Raw genomic sequence first — 22,180 nt, 5'->3', positions numbered from 1 at the left:
ATACTAACTTACTTTTTTATTTCAGGTATTTTCGCCGTATTTCAATGCATCTTAGGGGTTTTGGCGGGTATAATAGGTTAGGTTATTTATATTATTAGGTTGGATTAATATCGGGTTGACGATACTTGATGCGTCAGGCTTGGTGCTGTCCTCTAGGTTGCGTTATAGATGGCCCATAGCTTTTTTTAGTATGGGGTTGGGGAGGCGCCGCGCGCCCCCAGCGCTCGAGCGAAGTGAGGGCGCGGCGCCGTCAGGCGCCAATACTTAGAATACATTCGACGTTGTATAAGTCAACATCACACAGACGACATATGATATGACATAGTATGGTTAAAAAACGGCTAAAATGCGTTGAAATGCGGGAAAAATTCCCAACCCTTAAAAGTTAGTACTGTTTTGCATTTCAGACTTTTTCTTTTTCGTCATCAGTCCTACTTTATCCAAAAAGTATTAAAATCTAGTAATTTAAAGAATCGTCCTCGTCATCAGTCCTACCTTATCCAACACATACAGAAATCTCGAAATATGTCGTATTTTTCGTTGTAAAAATTGCTAGCAAGTAGCAATTTTACATTGATCATATATTTTTAAATAATAACTTGCGGTTAAAACTTTTTGCATTACTGTAATCCTTGACAAATAAAAAACCAAAAAAACAAAAAAAAAACACACAATAAAAACAAAAGTACCTATTGTTAAAAAATCCCCATTTGATGGGACTAATTGTAAGAAAATGGTAGTGGTGTCGCTTTGGTTTTGAAAATCTTATATTTATCGCCATTCTACAACATGCTCTCTAAGGAGGAATGTCAGGCGAAAAAAACTTACTGATAATGCAAATTACCTTCCAGTATTTATAGTGGCGGGAGCATAGTTGGAAATAATTATGTATTGTTGCTAAAATGAGCATATTTTGGGGAAGTTGTTTGCTAGTATTTATAGTTTATTTCAACACGAGCGGATAAATCTGCGATGAAACTCCTCTATGTTTGGCCACGCAGAGTACAATTGGGAACGAGACGCGTCGGAAAACTTGTTATGTGTTATTGGACGAAACTAAACCCTTGTTTACGTTTTGTCAATGGTTTTAAATTACCTTTTCTAAAGTGGGGAAATTTCAAAATTTCGTTATTATTTTTCAAACATAAATTACTTAAATTAACACAAAATATCATAATATTTATCCCTGCTTAGGCTTACAACTAATAAAACGTTGTTAGTAATTACACTGTATTCAACCTTAGAGCAAGCAGAACACTGCTCAGACGAATGTGCTTTATTATCTGCTAGTTCGTTTCTCTTGTTCTTTTTGCTCGGGAAGACTAATTTCGTTACCATTATGCCACCAGGGTTAGACATAAGGCACTAAAATAAATGCTCTGACTACTAACATTAATCGAAATCTGGGGGGCTTACTAGTCAATTTGACTATTGAAAAATTTATCTTAATATTCATAACTAATGGCAAATATGGTGTATCATAAATCCATCATCCATCAATCACATTTTATTTAAAAAAATTACATCATGTAACTCAACTGATAATGAACTCCTATTTTAATTCTGACGGGTAAACCAAAATGTTGGCTACCCCATTTTACCCCACTATTCAGTGACTACTAAAATAAATTAAGAAAGTAGGCTCACCAGTAAGGCGGACTACTAAACAAATATCCGTATATCCAACACTACATGCCACTTGCGTGGGCAGAGTTTTCAGAAGTGTTCAAGGTAATTTAAAACCATTGACAAGATAATTGAATAAAATTCGTCTGCTAGCAATTCTGACTTTTCGTGGCGTGTTATTTTTCGGCAGCTCGTAGAACTTTACCTAACAATCTAATACTTCCGTAACGAAGACACTATTCTCCTCAGTACTCCATGCAAGTTAAAATTAGTTTGACTATCTCGATATTCAAAGATTACGACTTAAGAAATCGTATTACCAAAGTACAGACCCGTATCCTGAGCTCCTCGGAGTGCCATCCTCTGTGGGGATGAATTCATTGGCCGATCCCAACTGTGATCTCTAGTTCACGCACTCTTTGCTTATATTGCCTGAGTACACAACGGAAATTGGAAAGCAGCATTTATTTTGCCAGTCTTAAAAACACAGTTGAAATAATTTAAAAATGTTGTTTATAAAGCTTGCTTTCTAAAATCTAATAAGTTGAAAGGATCCTTTGCTAAAATATCGTTAGTCATTAAAAACAACACATTGAGATTTGACGCACCCTTTCTATTCCTCATAGAAGTCTCATAGGTAACTAGAATGCTGCCGTGTAACTGGCAAATGCACCAAACGCCGTGGCAGACGATCGCCAGATCTCAGCCAATCAGAGCTCAAAGAGTGGTTCTGCGAGGAATTTAATGACGTCACCTAGCTCCCGCGATAGTAGCGGAACCAAAGAGGATTATTATCCTCCTTGGCGGAACCACTCTACGGCTGAAGGTTCAAAACGAACTGGCGACAAGCTCGGCCGTAGGCAGTAGCATTCTAGTTACCTATGAGATTTCTATGCTATTTCCAGTTTCGAAACCGTCTAATAAAAAAAATAATGAATCTCAATTCTGACTTAGCCTTCTCGTTCTGCCAAGTTTACTTTGCAATATCATTCGAAGCCTACGTCTTAAATCCTTCTTGTTTATGAAGTTGCCAATCCTATCACTATTATTTATGTTATTCTTTCTTTAAATTTAAGGATTCTTCTGTTACCAAAAACGATATACTGACGTAGCAGCAGAAGACGTAGTCGCAGATTTATCGGATAATAAACGGAAATAATAAAGAAACAATACATCCATCGCAGATTTAATCGTTGAGATCGAGCCTAGTGAAAACGATTTTGACATGTCTTGTTCCGTTGTATTGAGACACTTTTGGCGAGTTAAGCGACAGAAATTTACATCACTCGCGAAAAATTTACTTCACTCGCGATTGGGTAGTTTGAATTTTCACCATGGTGATTGGTTGAGAGTCGTCGCAGATATAATCGCGACATTTCGAGACTAGTCAAAAACGTTTTTAAGCGACACATTTCCGAACTAGTGCCGAATTCTTGACGTGACTCGTATTTTGGACGTGTATAAAAGTTTCGGCTAGTCGAAAACTGTTGTATTGAGACACTTTTGGCGAGCTAAGCGACAGAAATTTACATCACTAGCGAAAAACTTACATCACTCGCGATTGGGTAGTTTGAATTTCCAATATCGTGATTGGTTGAAAGGCATCGCAGATTTAGTCGCGACATTTCGAGACTAGTCAAAATCGTTTTTAAGCGACACATTTCCGAACTAGTGCCGAATTCTTGACGTGACTCGTATTTTGGACGTGTATAAAAATTTCGACTAGTCGAAAACTGTTGTATTGTGACACTTTCGGCTCGCGTTAGATTTCTATACGGGAATTGAGACACTTTTGGCGTACTCGACTACAGTTTTTAACTAGTCAGAAAGTTTTTGACATGTTCAATTTGTCGGAGGAGGGGATAAAGGCATGAAATTTTTTAAGGAGGTAACTAAATTATTTCACGTGACACGTATAGGCCAATAAAGGCTTTGTATAAATTTTGATAAACCAATAGAATGGCGTTTTTCAATAATTATGTTAATAATATTTCTGTCCAGTTACCGTTAAAAACCTCTAGTCCAATCACGATGCGTGAAGAATTTGTCTAGTCAAAACGAAAAGCACTAGTCGAAATGAAGTTTTGACAAGTCTAAAATTGATTTTGACATGTATAAATTGTGTCGAGTCAAGTAAGAACGTGACTCCTCCCCAGGTACGCCCAAATAAAGCAGTCAATTTCTAATGGTTGAATTAATAATGAGCTTAAATTGTCACTGTTTTATTGGTGGAAACGTTGTAACTTCGATGGGATTCGGTAAATTAAAAGCCAATGAATGGTGATGGAAAAGCACTAGTCAAAAACTTTTGACATGTCCAAAAGTGTTGCTTGTGACACTTTTGGCGTTCCATAAACGCTTACCCCAAGTAAAAGAAGTTTTTGATGAAAGGCCACGCGCACATGTCCAGCGACAGCGCACACAGAAATATCGAGAGCGCCACGAGGAAAAAAAGAAAATAGAAGATCATGATCAACTGATAGATATCATAACAAAAAGCTGAAAAAACATTAAAGTTTTGGAACAAAAATATTGAATTAAATTAACTGAATTAGTCGAAGCCGGATTTGAACGAGGAAAAAGAAACGTATTTATACGTAAGAGACGAACGAACGAAGGGGCGTTTTGAAAAAACGGATTCCAAGAAAATATCTTCCCTACGCAAAAGCAAACATTTAGGGGAATATCGCTCAAAAAGAAGGAAGAAATAATAAAAATGTGTTCTCCAAGATGGATCCGTCCAGAGCATTGTTTTTTCATGCTCTTCCTGTTTCTCCAGACGTTCCTGACTAAGTAGCCGAGACATTGGTGAACTATAAATACACTCGAAATGCTTTCATTTTTTATATAATTATTTATTATTACCTAATTATGAAATTATTTGGTGCTAATGAGAAAAATGTAAGAGGAATTCCATATTGTAAAATTTTTCCTTTAAATAAAATTAGTGGTTGGTGGTATTATTATATGGTTGATTTTAATCTTTTATTAAGTTAAATTAAATTATTATATGATTTTTTTAATTACTTGAAAACATTTTCCAATATACTTTACAATACTTCCACGTAAAATGCATGTTGACCATTTTAATTGCTGTAGGAGAGTCTGATTAAACTCTATCACCAAAAAATATAGTCGATTTTACGAATGTTTTCAAAAATCGGTATACATAACAGACTAAAAGTATTTATTGTGTGTTTAACCTATATCAACCGTAATCGATATTGAATTTCTGACATGGTAAAACAAACTTAGCTGGATTGCTTATAAACTATTATATATACCGAAATTTAAATACTCATAATGAATTCAGAAAAAAAATGAATTAGATAAAAATAGCATTTTAGGTCAGATCAATAAAATAATGTGGAAAAACCTAAAAATGCTTATATCTGAAAACAAAGTTTTCGTCTTTAGTCGGTTTTAAATTTGCACAGCTGATCTGCTACTGCAGAAGGAGACGTTCCAGAAGTTGTGGTGGAATAAATACTTACATGTACTATCTTCGAGGATGATCCTACGACAAGTAGGCAAGTTGTATGTCAATTGCGATTCGACCATGTTCTTGTCTGGCGTATCCTTCGAGGACACCATTACCACCCATTCCGTTTACAAAAGTTTCAATCTTTAAATGAGGCCGATTATACAAGACGAGTCGAGTTTTTTCAGTGGTTTCAGGAGCAGACTAACGACGTCAATTATATAAATAAGCTCCTAGTTTCTGACGAGAGTAATTTTTCCCGTGACGGAATCTTCAATTTACATATTCGTCATGAGTGACATCAGACTATAGTATTTCTATATCCCGTGCACCGCCTAAGCATTACAGGGGTTTAGCATCATTTGTACGGGCGGAGCCACCGACCTGTTTACGAAGTTAGGAATCACTTCTTAAATAAACATACACATTGAAGTATACACCCGTATACGTAACACTCCTACTCACGACTCACTGAGTTCGTCATAGTTTACAACGACTTAACGCATTAAGCTTGTTTTCCACTAGCGCGCGTCATAATGTTATTTTCTTAACGCGCGTAAAAACGTTTGAACGTTTCAAAGCTGAGAAACGCGTCGTTGCGCGCGCCAGTGGTAAACAAGCTTTACACGTTCCAACTCGTTGATCGTTTCGTTTTCCAGATTTCGAAGCCCATCATTCTGCTTGGAGTGGTCTTCTTATCAAATGGTTCGTCTTGGCACAGTTACGAACAAAGTGCTCTGAGTCTGCTTCCAGGGCACCGCATATGCATTTGGGCGATGCAATAACCCCTAAGTTGTACAGGTAAAATGGAAAATTTACCTTGTCCACTTAGGATTTGTGTCCAATAGTAGTTCGTGTTGAAATAACTTTAACTTTCTCACTCACTTCCCACGACTCCTGCCCCGTTTGAGTCGTCACCTCTTTTAACCACCTTTTGATCACCTACTTAGTTGGCTTGATCTCCTTCTTCTCCGGAAGATTGTTTGCTGACTTTGCGAGAAAGTCTGCCCTTTCACTCCCTACAAACTCACTGTGTGACTTTATCCAAGTAAACGTGACTTGCGTCACCATCCATTTCATTACCTTACGGATCCTATCACATAAGCAATGATAGTTATTATGAGTTCTTGTTGCGTTAATAGCAAAGTTACAATCGGTAAAAACCTTTTCACCATCACCTGGACGTTGCCCTGCGTCCACAACGAGCATATACTCTCATGCATTGCTAAGAGCTCCAGAGAAAACCCACCCACCTTTCCCTTAATACGACTGGCCATGTTATAAACTTCCACACCGTTCCTATACGCAATGAATTCCTCTTCGTCACCCCTACTAGAGAACGAACCGACAGTATAGACCTCTACCCCATTTCCATTGGGTAGTTGCTTTTTGATGTTTATATTGCCTCTGACCGCTGGGTGGTAATCCCTGGGTAGAGGTAGTTACTACCTCGTAACTCCACCTCGCAGTGCTTGCTGTCCTCTCTGAAATAAAAGGATATGAACACAGCAGCTTCCCAATTCACCACTACGTCCAACGGTTGTATACAAGCTAGGACCCTTAGCGCATCGCTTGAGACAGTTGGGTATGCACAAATTATTCTTAGTGCAGCAATTTTCTGTATCAAGCTCAACTTCCTCACTGTTCTGCATAATCTTCCAACTTGCTCCGAAAGCGTAAGCAACCACTCTTACAATTCAGCCATTGTAAATAGTCCTCAACGCTTTATGGTCACCCGAACACCGACTTCATCGAGGTGAGGAAGAAAGGTAAGCGTGTGACTTTCAACTTGTCAACGTTAGTCATGTTGACCACTACCAACTTATAGATTGTAAGTCTTTTCATAAGGCTCTTTGCGATGAAGGTGATTGCCACCGACTTCTTTATGGAAAATCTCAGCTTATATACTTAGCTCCACTCAATCAACTTATCTACGATCACCTTTCCCTTGGTTTCTATAGCAGGCCTGGACGTGCCCCAAACAAGTGATTGCAAGTCATCCACGAAAGCCTGGGTTTGAAAATCCTCTGGATAATCAATTCTCAGTGCGCAATCCATGACCACATTGCATGAACCCTGAGGGCAGCCGCAGGTCAGTACTCTCCGTATGCAAATACTGGCTGCCCTCACCACTGCCACTATATCTTTCAGATAGTTAACATACGTCTCGTAAATGTTTTTGGACACTTAAACTTCCTCAAACCGTGTAAGATTCCAGGAATCCACACATTGTCAAAAGTACCTTCTATATCTATAAGACTGGTGTGACAATTATTCGCCTTGTTATCCCTGCTACGGTTCACCATATTGGTAAGACAGTAAGTCGTTGACCGCCTATGTTTAAACCCATATTGCTTCGCACTAAGCAATTTGTGACAGCAAAAAAATCATTAGTATACGCGACTACCCACGCACCCGATGAAGCGTGAGGTCGGGGGGGGGGGAGGGTTACGAAGCGGGAAAACGCGTTTACTCTAAGATTTCGAGTATTTAAAATAAGGAGAGAAAACATTTTTCCTTGTTAATTGTGTATCGGGGTCTTTCCATTTGGATAACGAACAAGGAAACTACCCGAGGTGTTTATCCCCAATTTTCTTCAAAATCGGGGAATTGGTAGACCTTGGTTTAACTTGAAACTTTCTAAAGGGAGAAGAAGTAGCCCAAAATGTTTTTGACCAGTAAAAATTGATTTTGTCCTGTTTAAATAGCATGGGAATTTTACAAATTTTTATGGTTCCCTATGCAAATATTCGGAACTTTAAATATATGTTGAAAAAACATAAATACATTGATAAATTTGGGTAAATATTGTAACGAATACCTTTAGCACTACGACTTGTTTTTTGTTTTTATGCCCAATTTCCATCCCACCAAATTCATTCTGTATCCATCTATATATTCTTAAAATCAACTTTTGTAAATAGTCGGAAAAAGCTGTAAAATATTTAGGGGGAAACTCCTGGCTCTCGCGTTCCTGTATTGTATTTAGTTGAATAGAAAGTAACGCTCCCGGCTCAAAGGGGGTAATGACGTAGTAATCGTATGAGGTTCCATGACATTGTGAAACCAACCCAAGTGTGGTGACATATGCACGTGATAGCCTGTGAACCGCGAGCCGATGGGTATTGAAGGGTCGAGCGAAAATAACAACCCTCTCGGCAGTTGGCATCTCAACAAGTGAATAACCTTGCTCCGCTGAAAGTCATGAAAAGTTTCCAAGCAAAAAAAAACTCTTCGGAGTCCTGTCCGCAAGGAACCAGTTGTAGCGCCATATCGTTCGACGTCAGTCGGTAAGTCGTAACTAGCAGCAAATTCGCCTCACCCTGGAACAACCAGCCACAGCCATTGCTTGTCGCTGATGAATTCGTAGCCGTATCCTGCCAAAGACCATCACCGTGGTCAAGAACTATCGCCGGCTTCGTGGACGAAACACCAGGATAGATAAGAAAAACTACTCTTATCAAACCGTGTCCCGTACGTTAATTTCCCTAGGGCTAACCCACCAAGTCAGCGGTTAAAAGTAGCGTCGTGCTACTCGGAATAGTCGTGCGAACTAGAGCAGTTAAGTCATTAGTTGATCTTCATCTTTATTAATCAGTTATTTGTAGAATATCCATTCAGTGCCAGGACGTATTTTGTTGTACAGTATTAGTTTCGATACTAATTAATTAAATGTATCTTCATTGTTTAATTACTGTAATCCGTCGTTATTCTTAAACAAACCTACAATTACTCGTATCTTGTTACCTTAATTATAATCTAGTTCGTGAGGCTGATAGTTCTTAAATTAATTAATTGAAATTCTATCGTTATGGAATGACTTGGTTGGAGTATAGGACCCAATTTTAAAATTTAACAGAATTTTCTAGTATTTACCGAATTTTTCATGGATTTTACTGAACTTTCCTTTATTTTATCCAAAATGCATATTTAATTGATTTGTTTAGTTTTTTTTAGAAACAAAAATTTCTAAAGTTTACACAATTTCGTTCAATTTCCTCAATTTGTAAAATTTACTTATAAAACCCGAAATTTTTCATTAAAAAATAAATAAAGTGTGTTTTTTTTATTTACTCGAAAACTTATTTTATTCAAAAACTATAATCGCTAGAATATTGAAATTTTTATGGTTTGTTATTCATGCCGGGGCAGACTGTGTTCTGAAAACTCATCGATTTCTGAAAATATTAACACAATTTTCAAAATATTCATTTTTTACCACTAGGAGCTTGATCAAATTTTTCCAATGAGAAAACTTGTATCGTTAGTTCGATGAAAAAAAATATTCCACTAAAATAATGTCTTGAAAAAAGTTGTGCGAGCCAGAATAAACTTTCAATACAATACTTTTACTAAGAATTAACTTGGGTAGAGTGGCTTAACCAATAGTTTCAACATTTAAAGGTTTGTAGGTGGTTAAGTTTTATTTAAAGCATGTTTTCCTCAACCCTGTTGGTATTATGGAGAGCACCGAAGAAATCTACCACGGTGTGTGAGATTTTTGCAGAACGGCATCGAAATAGGAGACTACCTGTAAGCACAGTATGGCAAGCGGTAAATGACTTTGAGTGTTATGGTAATGTGCACCTAGGTTTCGTGGTTAGATACCACACGATTTGGAATTTGAGAACAATGTGCTTTGGTCCCATTCGACCGAAATCCCATTCGTTCGAAAACGATTTAACATTGAGTCCCAATCGATCGAAAATACCCCAATTGTGCGGTTTACAGCCCAATTTTGCACGTTTATATTATTTTTTATAGTACATCAAATTTCGTTTTTATGAGACGTTTTTTAAATAGGTTTACTTCTTATATAAATAAGTGTTGATAGTCTTATTGACGCAGTTGCTACAAACTTAACCATTCACATTAAAAAATGAAATTGTTCGAATTATTGTATTCTTGATATAAATAAAAAGTTCAAAGCATAAATATATTTATAAAAGCGCGCCACCCTAAGGAAGTGAGAGACTAACCTAACCTAACCTAACCTAACCTTACCGTTAGTACACCTGTAGCAATTTTGTTTAGGTATAACGTTTTTTGCGTACCCTGCTATATCTCGGGGCAGAAGTAAAAAACAAAACAAAAGGTCCCAATGAACCGAATCCGCCTTTTTGGCTATATTTCGGAAACATATTGAATTCGGTCGAATGGGATTTCGATCGAATGGGAATATACCAACAATGTACTTGCATATTTTCTGCATACCTTCGCATTAGCTATTCCACAGAAAGTGATAATTGGGGTTGTAGTAAATCTCGACTTTGGAAAATATTACGCTAAAAGCACTACCACCTGTACAGAGCTACGCTGCGCTAACGCTTAGGAGACGGAGATCTCAAAAGACGATTTGACTTCTGCAACTAGTTACTCAATACTGTTGACAACCATCGCCAATTACTTTCTGTAAAGTTGACCCTCGCTGCCAAAAGTTTTTTAAAACGTAGTGAAACCCAGCTTTTTATAACTGCTCCACCAAGAATTATATTAATCGTCACTAATCACTATCTTGACAAACTGTGGTAATTTGTGGCTTTCCTTTCGGTTTGAACTTTTTTTTCAGGTAAGCCACGTATTAGCCTTGAGTATTAGCCTAGCTGATTATTATTAGTATGATTATTATTATTACCACAGTAACTATATAGTATGTTAATTTGGAAAAGGCTTGCCCCAGTCCCGCGATACAAAGAATAGTATTGTTTCCAATTAATGTAAAGTCAAATATATTTCTGCAGAAGCTTAAAAGCTATTTTAATTTTATTAAATTTGGTCAATCAACTTACCCAGAGCACGGTATCGCACATGCCATTGAAACCCGTAGTTTCACTCATATCCAGAAACTATTCAAAATTGTACCAACAAAATATATTGAAAATTGAGAGTTCCTTCAATCAAGGGACACAACTATTTATATAAACAAATTCTTTTTGGCCCTGGGAGAATCTGGCACATAATGTAAACCATTTGATAATCTCTAATCTTATCTTCATTTTGACTTTAAAGTATTAAACTTTCAACAGTTTGATTACTTGGCTTAAGACCAAGAAATAACGATAAAATTCGTGGTAGCTGAAAAAATAAATCGTCAAGCCTCAGAAGAAATAAATATTTTATCTGTTACAACAAAGATTTCATTTTATAACTAATATAAATCGAGATTAACACAAATCACTTTAAGTTTATAAAGCTTATTATAGCAAATCGTTATCCACTTATCCCATTTATTCGAAATAAATTAATGAAATAAAATTTCCGTTATTTATGCATATTAATTTGATTCCGTTTCTTAAACAATTAAGGGCAATACAAAAAGTCAAAAAATTTTCATGCTAGAAAAACGAGTATAAAAACATAATAAATAAGGTTAGTATTTGTTTTAATGGTATCGAGGGTGTGATAAATTGCCAAATATAAACCATGCTAGATCTCAATAGCCTACTGCAACATTTATCTGCAAATTCTCGACCCTTTGTACATAAGGCCGCTTCATTACTTTATTTTTTCCCAAGTATTATTCGATTTTTTTATTGTAATTTAATTTTGGGCTAACTTTTGTTATAAAAAGAGTTTCTGTAAAATAAAGGAGGTCAAGTGTAAAAGTTTTTCAACGACACCAATTTCTTTATTTAAATTTAAATTAATTTTTGTTTGTCCAACATAATTGTACAATTGATTTTATAGATTCCATTTTTTAACATTTTATCTATTTTGTCGTACCTTTTTTTACAAGTCTTTCGATTTTATTTCTGGGTTGCCAACTGATTTTTATACCATGTTTTTTAAATATATTATTTATTTTTTCTGCAGTACCTGGTGCATGGGTGATTCCCATATAAAGTGGTTTTCTATTTTCTTATTTTGTTTTTATGTTTTCTAGTTTACTTTTAATGGCTAAACGATTTTTTGTTTATATATAGCTTTTTCCACTATTTTAATATGTAATTTAGTTTTTTATTAAGTTGGACTTGGTTTGAACAGATTTGAAGGGCTCTGTAAACTCGGTATACTACAATTTTTATGAAAGACTCCGGTTTCTATGCCATTTGATTTTCTAAATATATTTACGTCTAAAAATGGTAAACAATTGTTAATTTCGGACTCAAATGTGAATTGTATATTAGCGTCTATTGAGTTGAGGTATTCAAAATGGGTTTGGAAGTTTTTCATACCAGAACTCCATTTTAGAAAAACGTCATCGACGTAACGTAGTCAAATCTTAGGAAGAGTTATTTGAGTATTATTAAATACTTTCAAGATCTGATAAAGAACAATTTTTAAGAACGGTTTCGGAAAGTCTTTAACACAGAGGGGACCTTTTATAAGTACGTTATCAGGAGATATGCTTTTCAATTTCCTAAACATATTTGAATTACTTGGTAAACGTTTTTGACGTTGTGTGCAAATCTCCTTTAAATACATGATACATCTTTGCTGAATTTAATTTTTTTTACCTTCTGGTAAAATACTTTGTTTTAACTCCTCGCTAAACGCTAACCCAAAGTCAACGTGTTCCATAGGCAAAAATATTGTTTTCATTTTTTCGAAATCAAACGAAATTAATGTCTTGGCGTCTTTATTGGTTTTGTACACCCCAGGCTAGAAAATTCTAGCAATTACCATTTCAAAAACTGCTTGAACTCCCCAAATATTTTTGAAAGATCCCCGTTTTCTAATTCAAATAATTTAGTCATCCGCCTGAGCTCTTTTAAAATGGGGCATATAAAATTTAATAGAGACGATTCACTGGATCGGAATATATTTCAAAAAGGATTCTGGCCTCATAACATTTCTCTCTTTTGTTAACAATATTAAAATGACAATGCAGGGAATCGTACTGAGTCAAAATTCGTTCGACACAATCTGCCATAACTAACCAACGGGTGGTCGACAAGGACAATAGTTTAAGTGGAGTTTCCCCATCATTAATAGTGACGTAAACCTCTTTGTATTGAATTTTTCTATTGAAACTATGAGAAAACCAATTGTACGTACTTTTGATTAAATATTCTAGCGAGGTTGGCATAGCTTCGAATGCCTTTTTCGCGACCAGATCTAATGAATGACAAACACATTTTACTAAAATAAAATCAGGTGATTCCTTTCTTAAATGTGTAAAAACCGAAAAGTTCGCGCCACACAACGTATTAGCACCATCGGTACCGATGCCTACTAGCTTTTTCATATCTAAAGAATAAACTTTAAAAAAATTGAGAAATAAGATTACAAAGAGCTACAGACGAACCATCTGCTACTGAGATAAGGGCCAAAAATGTGGTATTAAACTTGAATTGACTAAAGCTAAAATACTTAACGGAAAGACATAAAAGTTTTTCAGTACTTATGTCTGTTGACTCGTCTACAAGAAATGAATAAGGGGAATCTCCAATATCTTTTAATAGCTCTTTTTAAAAGTAAGGGGAAAACACATTTTGTTCGATGCATTTGGTACTTGGTAGACCCAAACTCGTCTGAGAATATTTCTCCTAGCTCGTCAACTGCCAAAATTGAAGTATTTGAAGCAACGTACGTGGCTATGCGTTGCTCCATCCTCTTCTCTTCATTCAAGATCTTATCCTGGTAGGTGTCTTCGGACATTTTTGAAAACATAGATGTTACGCTGCATGCTTTGCGGTCACGGATTTCCAAATGATGGGTTATTTCTTTTGTGTTTTAGAGTTTTGGAATGCTCCACTAAGTCGTTATAGTGAGACCGATTAACGGTATGACACCATAGGCATTTCACCGATTCGTCCCCTTCCTTTCCAGATATGAAATCTAGATTAAGTAACCATTTAAATCAATATATTAGTTAAGATAGATTTACCTTTTAAAACAGAATCCCTTAACCATTTCGCTTGAAATTTCTTTTTGTATTGAGCCCATTTTCCCATATTTATAAATATGTTACATACGTAACGATTTAAGAGAATGTATTAAATATAAACCACAAATTAAGCTGAACCTTTCCCAAAGAAAACACCGCCGGGTATACACTCTTTTTCGCGCCTGTTTCTACCCCTCTTTTTTCCGCCCGCTTGCCGGGCCTTGCCCGCCATTATCTATTACCGTCGGCCGGGGGGGGGGGGGGTTCTAAGCGCGGGACCCGCCTTGGGTTCCCGAAATGAAGGATGGGGCTGAAAGGGGGAAAACCGGTACCCCGTTACTTCGCCTTGAATTTTTGGACCCAAAAAAACCGCCACCCACCCAGAGGTTTTTTTCCCGCAACCCAATTTGGGCGAAAAACCGCCCATCAGGCAACTCTGCAGGCTTCCAGTTTACCTGGAACTCCATACTTCAATAATTGGCGTTACGGGTCGTTCTGAACGTGTCCTTTTCTTCTAATGAACATTTTTTTGTTCAACTTCTTATGTAAAGCCGACCAATTATCTTCGCTTTAAATAGAATATACAATTTCTTCGATACGTTCAACGTCTATCTCAGAAACATACGGATTACAGCCTACTATCGATCTATCTTAGACTTCGGTTTGAATTATCTGATTCTCTATCCCTAGTCTAACTTTCGTTTGCTGAAAAAGGTATTTGTGAACGTGGTACTCTTTCTACAACATTTTTTTCACGTTATAATTGTTTAATGCAGTCCTTTGCTTTATTGCCGAATTTCCGCAAGAAAAGCATTTAAAATTTGGCTGTTTCTTGACCACTTTCGGGCGGTTGCCCATTCTTCTTTTTTCTTCTACATAAAATGCCGTGTCCAATTTTTCTTTGCCGTGGTTGGTAGCTTTTCTTCTCCTATCCCGTCTAGTCTCTTCGTTCGTGAAACATGACTTGACGATACGCGTCGTGATGTTGTATACCTCATTGTCGGATATCGGCCAGCGCATAAGTATGATAATTGCTTCTTTATCCGTGGGGATTCCAAATCTGGTTCACTTGTTTAATTTTCCTACGGTTTTCTGCGAATCTACGGAAAATAGAGCTTAATATATGATATTTATATCATTCTGTATCTCATATAACAAAAGTGTCATCATAGACCTCCGCGTAGCGGTTTATTAAATGTGGAAAAACTTACCCAAGAAAATAGTATTGCAAATGCAGTGCGATCGATAATTTGAATAATCAATCAATTACAAAGAATAATAAGTAATTCCAAATGCTTTAAAACATATAGAATTCCATTTTATGAAATATATTATTCTTCAGATTTTCGATCAAGCTGAAGAAGCGCAATTTATTTCCTTGCAGCTTCGGATTTCGGTCTGCTGAGATTTACACGCTCAAAGATTTATAGCTCTTAACTAAAAATTGACTTACGCTGTAAAATTAATTAATTTTTTTATTAAAGATTTTTTAAAATATGGGAATCTGGATGTCATGTTTCCTCTAGTCATACTTCACGCAAGTTCTTCAGAAGAATTCAAACGAAAACCATGCCCCTGACGTACAATCAAATATTGTTCAATGACTTGTCGAAATTGTTTCTGTATTGGTTAATGATCAACGTTTCGATTTTTTTGTATTGTTAATCCGCGTAACACTTTTATTGAAGCAAGGCGTTTGGCAATAACTTATCACAGGAAGAGTATCTTGGTAACGAACTAAGGTTAAAATCCGGAACCACTTTAAATGCCTTCATTATCTAAATATTATCTTCTTTAATTAATGAAGCCTTTTTGCAGAACATATTGCTTTCCAGTGCTTAGATCTCTTTTACGCTTTTTCATTTGATAAAATAAAGAAATGAGTGACTATATCAAAGTCTTGGTGATGTAAGGCTGACAGTTTATATATATATACGTGAACACCTTTGCTGTAAAACATTAATTTATTAATAACACTTTTTGAGATGCATGTATAAAGTTGTTGCTTTTAGGGGCTAGAACTTAATTTTATACAGTTTGAATGAAGGTATATTATAAAATGGTAAATGACTTTCAATTTGGTACTTTTGGGTGTGCTGTTAAGTACATATGCTACCATAATGATCTAAGCATATTGATTCAGACGAACCTTAAAAAAATATATATGTACTTAACCAAAATATTTACCGTGACTGAATCATCCTAAGCAGGTTTTACTTTTTGAACTACATGTAATACGCTTACTTGTTAAAAATATATTTCGCAGATAGGAGCGTTTTAAGAACCTAACATAACTGTTTCACTGTTATAGGTTATATATCACCGAAAATATAAAAATGTCTTAAAATACACTTCGAGACTAATAAAAATTAATGTAACATTTAAGTTACACCAGGAAACTATAGAGGTATACACTTGGAATGTCTAAGGTTCCATTAGGACGGTGATAAGAAAGCGAGCTTTGAAACGTTCAAACGTTTTTACGCGCGTAAAGAAAATAACATTATGACGCGCGCTAGTGGAAAACAAGCATTAGACGTAATACGACATTTCAAATTCATTGGCTCGAGGTTTGACGCGAAAAGAATGCGTCGTCATGGTAACAAATAGGCGATCTTCCCGTGAAAAAAGGCTTATAAAACAATGGATTTAAAAACCTCATTTTGTTATCGTACTTAATATTTTAAAGAAATTATAATGTTCTTCGCGAAAGAAGTAGTGAAACCTAATTTCAAGTATTTGTATGGTTATAAAAGAGATAATCGGGTAAGCTAATAATATTGCAGGAATTCTACAAAGAATCATTAGTAAGTTAAAAAATTGACGAGGTAAATATTTCAAGATAATGCATCTGAGAAAATTATATTAATTATGAGGTGAATTATATATTTAAAATTTAGTTTGTACAAATGTTACTTATCCTACTAGAACAACTGTAATAAAGATAAAGTTTATTGGTATATTAAATTTATGTCAAATAAAAATAATTAAAAAATGCCCAGAGGACTTTAAACATAGGATTTCATACCTTACTGTTTATAATGGTGTTATTATTGTGTAATTACATAAGTTTGTTTTCTTATAAATTGTATTTTAATTAAAACCAAAATTTATTTTTAAATATAATTGTATTCAAAGTAAAATAAACTGAAATCATAAACACTTCAAAATAATCTCCTATTTATTTTTCATTGGCTTGAATTTCAGCATGACCATAATAACATCTATTTCTGTTCTTGAATCTTTCAAAGATGAGTCCGTAATGACTTAAATTTGCATAGCCTTCAAAAACCGCTCTGTCATGATTATATCTTAATAGAATATTTTATAGAAAAACATTATATTACAATGTTATACAATTAGCTTACCATTTATGTGTTCAACATTTTTCCAAGAAAATATTTGAAGAATACTTAAGTGTTTAGTTATTGACTTCTTGTAATGTATAATATTTATATTACTTTAAATAATGTTTTTAAATATATATCCACTATTAGATTATTATTGTCATTATTCTGGACACAAAACAGAAACAGGTCTGGTTGTTTCTAAATAAGACTTTGTCTCACGTTGTGCAATATTGTTAATTTCTTTTCCTTCCGTTGATTCAGAATTTAATTTTTCGAAACACTCTTCAACAATAATATTTATTAGCTAGACAATAAATTTATCGCAAAACCAGTGAAAATGAGTAATATAATACATGCAGCCAAAGCTAAAAAATTACATACTTTATCCTCAAGACTGCAAGCTCAAGTTTCATTTCTGACAAAGATCCCTGAACCGGTTTCATATTAATTATTTAACTTAATTAGTTAAACAGCCTTTAACGTAAAAATTACATTACATTAACTTGTAAATTCAATTCAAAGGAAAAACAGTAAATCAATTTATAATTGTGGCCTCCAGCTCGGCCTAAGGACGCCATTTTATTTTTAAAGCCTCAAAGCCACCCGGTGACTACCTCCGGTACGGGAGAGTTTCGTTTGGCCGACTTCTCATTCAGCCGGCAACAAAATACACGTTACGCCGACTGCACATTTGTCCGACCAATGGACAGTCGGCCAAATGGACAGTGCATTTGACCGACTGCTCATTTGTCCGACTGTTCATTTAGCCGACTGCTCATTTGGCCGACTACTCATTTGGCTCACTGCTCATTTGACCGACTGCTCATTTGGCGGTTGGACGATACTAGGTGCGTTTGGCTAGGTACTGTCCTCTAGGTCCCGTTTTAGAAGGCCCAGCTTGGTAATAAAGAACTGGGCTGGGGGGGTGCTGGTTCTTAGAATACATTGGCCGTTCTATAAGTCAACCTAACACTAAGACAGGCTATAGTATAACAGTCGGTCAAATGAGCCGTTCAGTTGACCGACTGAGCAATCGGCCAAATTAGCAGTCGGTCAAATGAGCAGTGTGTCAGAATTTATAGCCCGGTGTACCTAGTAACAGAGACCATACCACTGGAGGCCTATCATCATAGTACCCTACGCCAGCGTCCACCTAGCCCGGACAGGTGACAAATCCAGCATGGGTAGCAGTACCCTACTACTGATGGTCGCACCTTGGACGCAAGCCACTCAACCCAGCAGAAGGAGCAGCAACGGGTGGAAAAATACCCACTTCGCACACAGCAGTGGGAGTAAGAGTGGATGCTGTAGCAACTCCAGCCGACACCCTACCTCCTAAAGGGGAACGACGAGCACACATAACCCGGCACAGCTGGCACTGGAGATCCTGGTGTGCTCCAAAAGGCCGGGAAACAGGACCACCCTGCTCTCATACGGAGGCCTGCCGCCCCACAGCACGCTACTTAATCCGCCGAGGCGGCCAGTTTGCACGGACCCTCTCCGTTAGCCTGAGCAGAAGCTCAGTGTCCAGCCCAAACCTTACCAAAGTCGGAGGTGGAGATAGGACCATTTGATCAGAGCTAACATCTCCCTGTGCGCCACCGTCCTTATGGGTTACAAGAGCCAGACCCCGACTCCCCGGTAAAGCCACCAGTTATTGCACACTCTAACCCATTGAGGGCCCGGTCAAATGAGCAGTCGGCCCAATGAGCATTCGGACAAATGAGCTCTCAGTCAAATGGGTTGCTCATTTGGCCGAACAGGTTTTTGGATAAAAGGGTAGTCGGCCAAATGAGTAGTCGGCCATATGGTCTGATCATTTGGACGACTGAAAAGTCGACCAAATGAGCTGTTGGCCAAATGGGCAATCGGACATATGAGTAGTCGGCCAAATGAAAAGTTGGTCAAATGAGGAGTCGGCCAAATGTACCCCACCCTCCGGTACTACTTTTTTTTTCAAATACGTCATTATACTAAGAACCAATGGAAAGCGCCCGCGGCTTTTCAACTGTCGCAGAATGTTCTATCATCAAAATACCATGGATTCAATAAGAAACGGATTTATTGGATTTAAGTTGACAATATCTATAGATATTTCGGTACAGCCCATTGAGGAGCTTTTACTTGTTTTTCATGTAAAAACTGTATATAACCTGCAAATTAGTCGCTTTGAAGAGCCACCAATTGTTAATTATCTAAAGCAGGAAAAACCCCCGAACAAAACCTTGTCGAATCGTATTGGAAATTTAGTCTGATTTAATTAAAATGAAATTCTTTTGTATGATGAAGTAGAAAGCGGTACCCAGTGGTAACAGACCAACTGATATAACCAATGGATGACGCCCTCAACCCCAGGCGTAACATCTTAGTTTTGCCATTTCCGTCCAATTGAGACATCCTAGTTGGATTTTAATAAAACTCGCTCAACATAACCATAGTTTAAATATGTCGCGAACATTTCTTTTTTATTGGTTGGGCTTATTGACTTGAAGTTCGGAAACCTTTCCAAGTTCTACCTGTATTGAAATTAACCTTTTTTTTCTAATCTTTCTTAAAGTTAAGAACTGATATACTTGACACATCATCGTATGTAAGGATAAGTATTATTTCTGTTCCTTAATATCTAAACCTATTCAACTCCTTTATTTAACTTTCACGAGTAAACAAAATTACCTAGAAAAACAATGAAAATGAAGTGAAAGGGTAAGAAAATATGCAAACGATGCACCTGGAGGAAAAGTGTTCACCGGTTACCTCCTGATTTCAACGACCTATGAAGTGCATCTACGCTAAACCGTCCCATCCAAAAAAGCCGAAAGTTTCATTGGCCACGGTCTTAAACAAGTATCGATTTTCTATGCCCTCATACTTGACTTTCATCTTTGGTTTGACTTGCATCGGCAGCTGCCCAGAGAGGGGCCGTGGAAGAAGACGTCTTATAGGATGGCGCCAGAATGTCAGAGCAGGTGAAGTCATCCCCCCAGACCATGGGACCAGGATTATGCCATCGGGGTATTTCCGTCCTCTCGCTTTAAGTGTGGGGGCTCAAGAACGGACGGGACACTAGCGGAAACAAGGGCGCGTTTTAAGATATCGTTCACCGCGCTGTGACGCGAAAGCCAAACCACGCTTTTCTTACAATAAAAACCGTGGATGCCGAAAGAGTCAACATAACTGCCACAGTGGCACGTGTGTGGCACACAGATGCAGGCACCCATACGAAGGCCAACGGCTATTCGACTAGAATCGTCGCTCAAAAATGTGCCCAGGGACAGCGAGGGAAGCGCGTTTAACCAACAGCCCAACTCATTCTATTCACCGAGATCAGGGCAGTAAGCTTGCTCTTGTGTGGTGTACCCATTGAGGTAAAACCTCACGAAACGCAGGGTCTGATGAGTCGGAAATAGAGGCAGGGAGGATATCACGTACCAGTATAGTGATAATAAATACGAAAACATTCTCAAAAGGTAATCCAATCTTTTCGAAGGCATTGGTAATTTACGGAATTTTTAAGCTCATATACATATCAATAGTTAAATGTCAGCTATAACGAAACACCACTAGAGAATCCCTTGCTATCAACGACCAGAAGTGGAAAAAGAAATGGGAGTAGTTTTCTGATTTCCTATGCGTTCTCGGCAGACAATCGCTCTGTAGCTGGGAATGACAGAAGCCAGGTAGGTTAGAGAGAAAGAAGATAATATCCTTTTCAACATTTACAGGGAAAAAACTAATTGCTTTAAGATGAAGGTTAACTAGACCTATTACATGAAAACTAAAGTCATTTACACAACGCACAACTAATGACTTATTTTCGACAGATTTGTAAGTGTATTAATATCAAACCACAATTTTTTAAATTATTAATTTTTATAGCAACAAAAATTTAAATGTGTTGAACGCATAGTCGAACAAAAAATTAAATTAATAATAAAAGGAACGGCACAAATATTTAAAGCATTAACGAAATGCATAATTAAATACTTATAAACGATTGATGTATTGGAGTCTTAATATCAAAATATAATTTTTAATGTTTTTGAATTTCTTAAAGCAAATAAGTTTAGCCTTTAATCGAAAAGATAAATTTAAAATGTGTTCCACATTTAATCTAAAAATATATACATTTCTTAAGCTCGCTTGTAGGTGCCAGAAAAGACAGTCTTATTTGAAAGATGTCGTCTTTCACGCCACGAGGGGCTAAATGACATTTTAAAAGGCGCCCTTATATCCGCCGGTGTTCCGACGGGCTAAATGACTATTTAAAACGTGCCCTTGTATTCGCCGGTGTTCCAACGGGTTAAATGACTATTTAAACGCACCCTTATATCCGCCGGTGTTCCGATGGGCTAAATGACTATTTAAAACGTGCCCTTGTATTCGCCGGTGTTCCAACGGGTTAAATGACTATTTAAACGCACCCTTATATCCGCCGGTGTTCCGATGGGCTAAATGACTATTTAAAACGTGCCCTTGTATTCGCCGGTGTTCCAACGGGTTAAATGACTATTTAAAACGCGCCCTTGTATCCGCTGGTGTTCCGACGGGTTTAATGACTATTTAAAACGCGCCCTTGTATCCACCGGTGTTCCGAGGGGCTAAATGACTATTTCAAACGCGCCCTTGTTTCCGCCGGTGTTCCAACGGGCTAAATGATATTTAAAACGCGCCCTTGTTTCCGCCGGTGTTCCAACGGGCTAAATGATATTTAAAACGCACCCTTGTTTCCGCCGGTGTTCCGACGCGCTAAATGAGTATTTTAAACGCGCCCTTGTATCCGTCGGTGTTCCGATGGGCTAAATGACTATTTAAAACGCGCCCTTGTATCCGCTGGTGTTCCGAGGGGCTAAATGATATTTAATAGCGCCCTTGTTTCCGCCGGTGTTCCGACGC

At 37.0% G+C, this 22,180-nt stretch overlaps 1 protein-coding gene across 1 annotated transcript in view; it reads right to left on the bottom strand.

Annotated features, from left to right (window-relative positions):
* LOC149966731 (ATP-binding cassette sub-family C member 1-like) overlaps positions 1-11,025 on the bottom strand; it is a 32,416-nt gene extending 21,391 nt beyond the window's left edge. The window contains exon 1 of the mRNA XM_090167596.1: positions 10,897-11,025. Coding sequence (XP_090023722.1) covers positions 10,897-10,944 — 48 coding nt within the window. The 5' untranslated portion in view covers positions 10,945-11,025. The remainder of the gene's footprint in view (positions 1-10,896) is intronic.
* Positions 11,026-22,180: the final 11,155 nt, after the last annotated feature.

The sequence above is a fragment of the Leiobunum rupestre genome, chromosome 1 (genome assembly GCF_980474605.1).
Source record: "Leiobunum rupestre chromosome 1, qqLeiRupe1.1.hap1, whole genome shotgun sequence".
Taxonomy (NCBI): domain Eukaryota; kingdom Metazoa; phylum Arthropoda; class Arachnida; order Opiliones; family Sclerosomatidae; genus Leiobunum; species Leiobunum rupestre.
The sequence above is the reverse complement of the archived record's forward strand: the minus strand, read 5'-3'. Positions and strand labels throughout refer to the sequence as shown.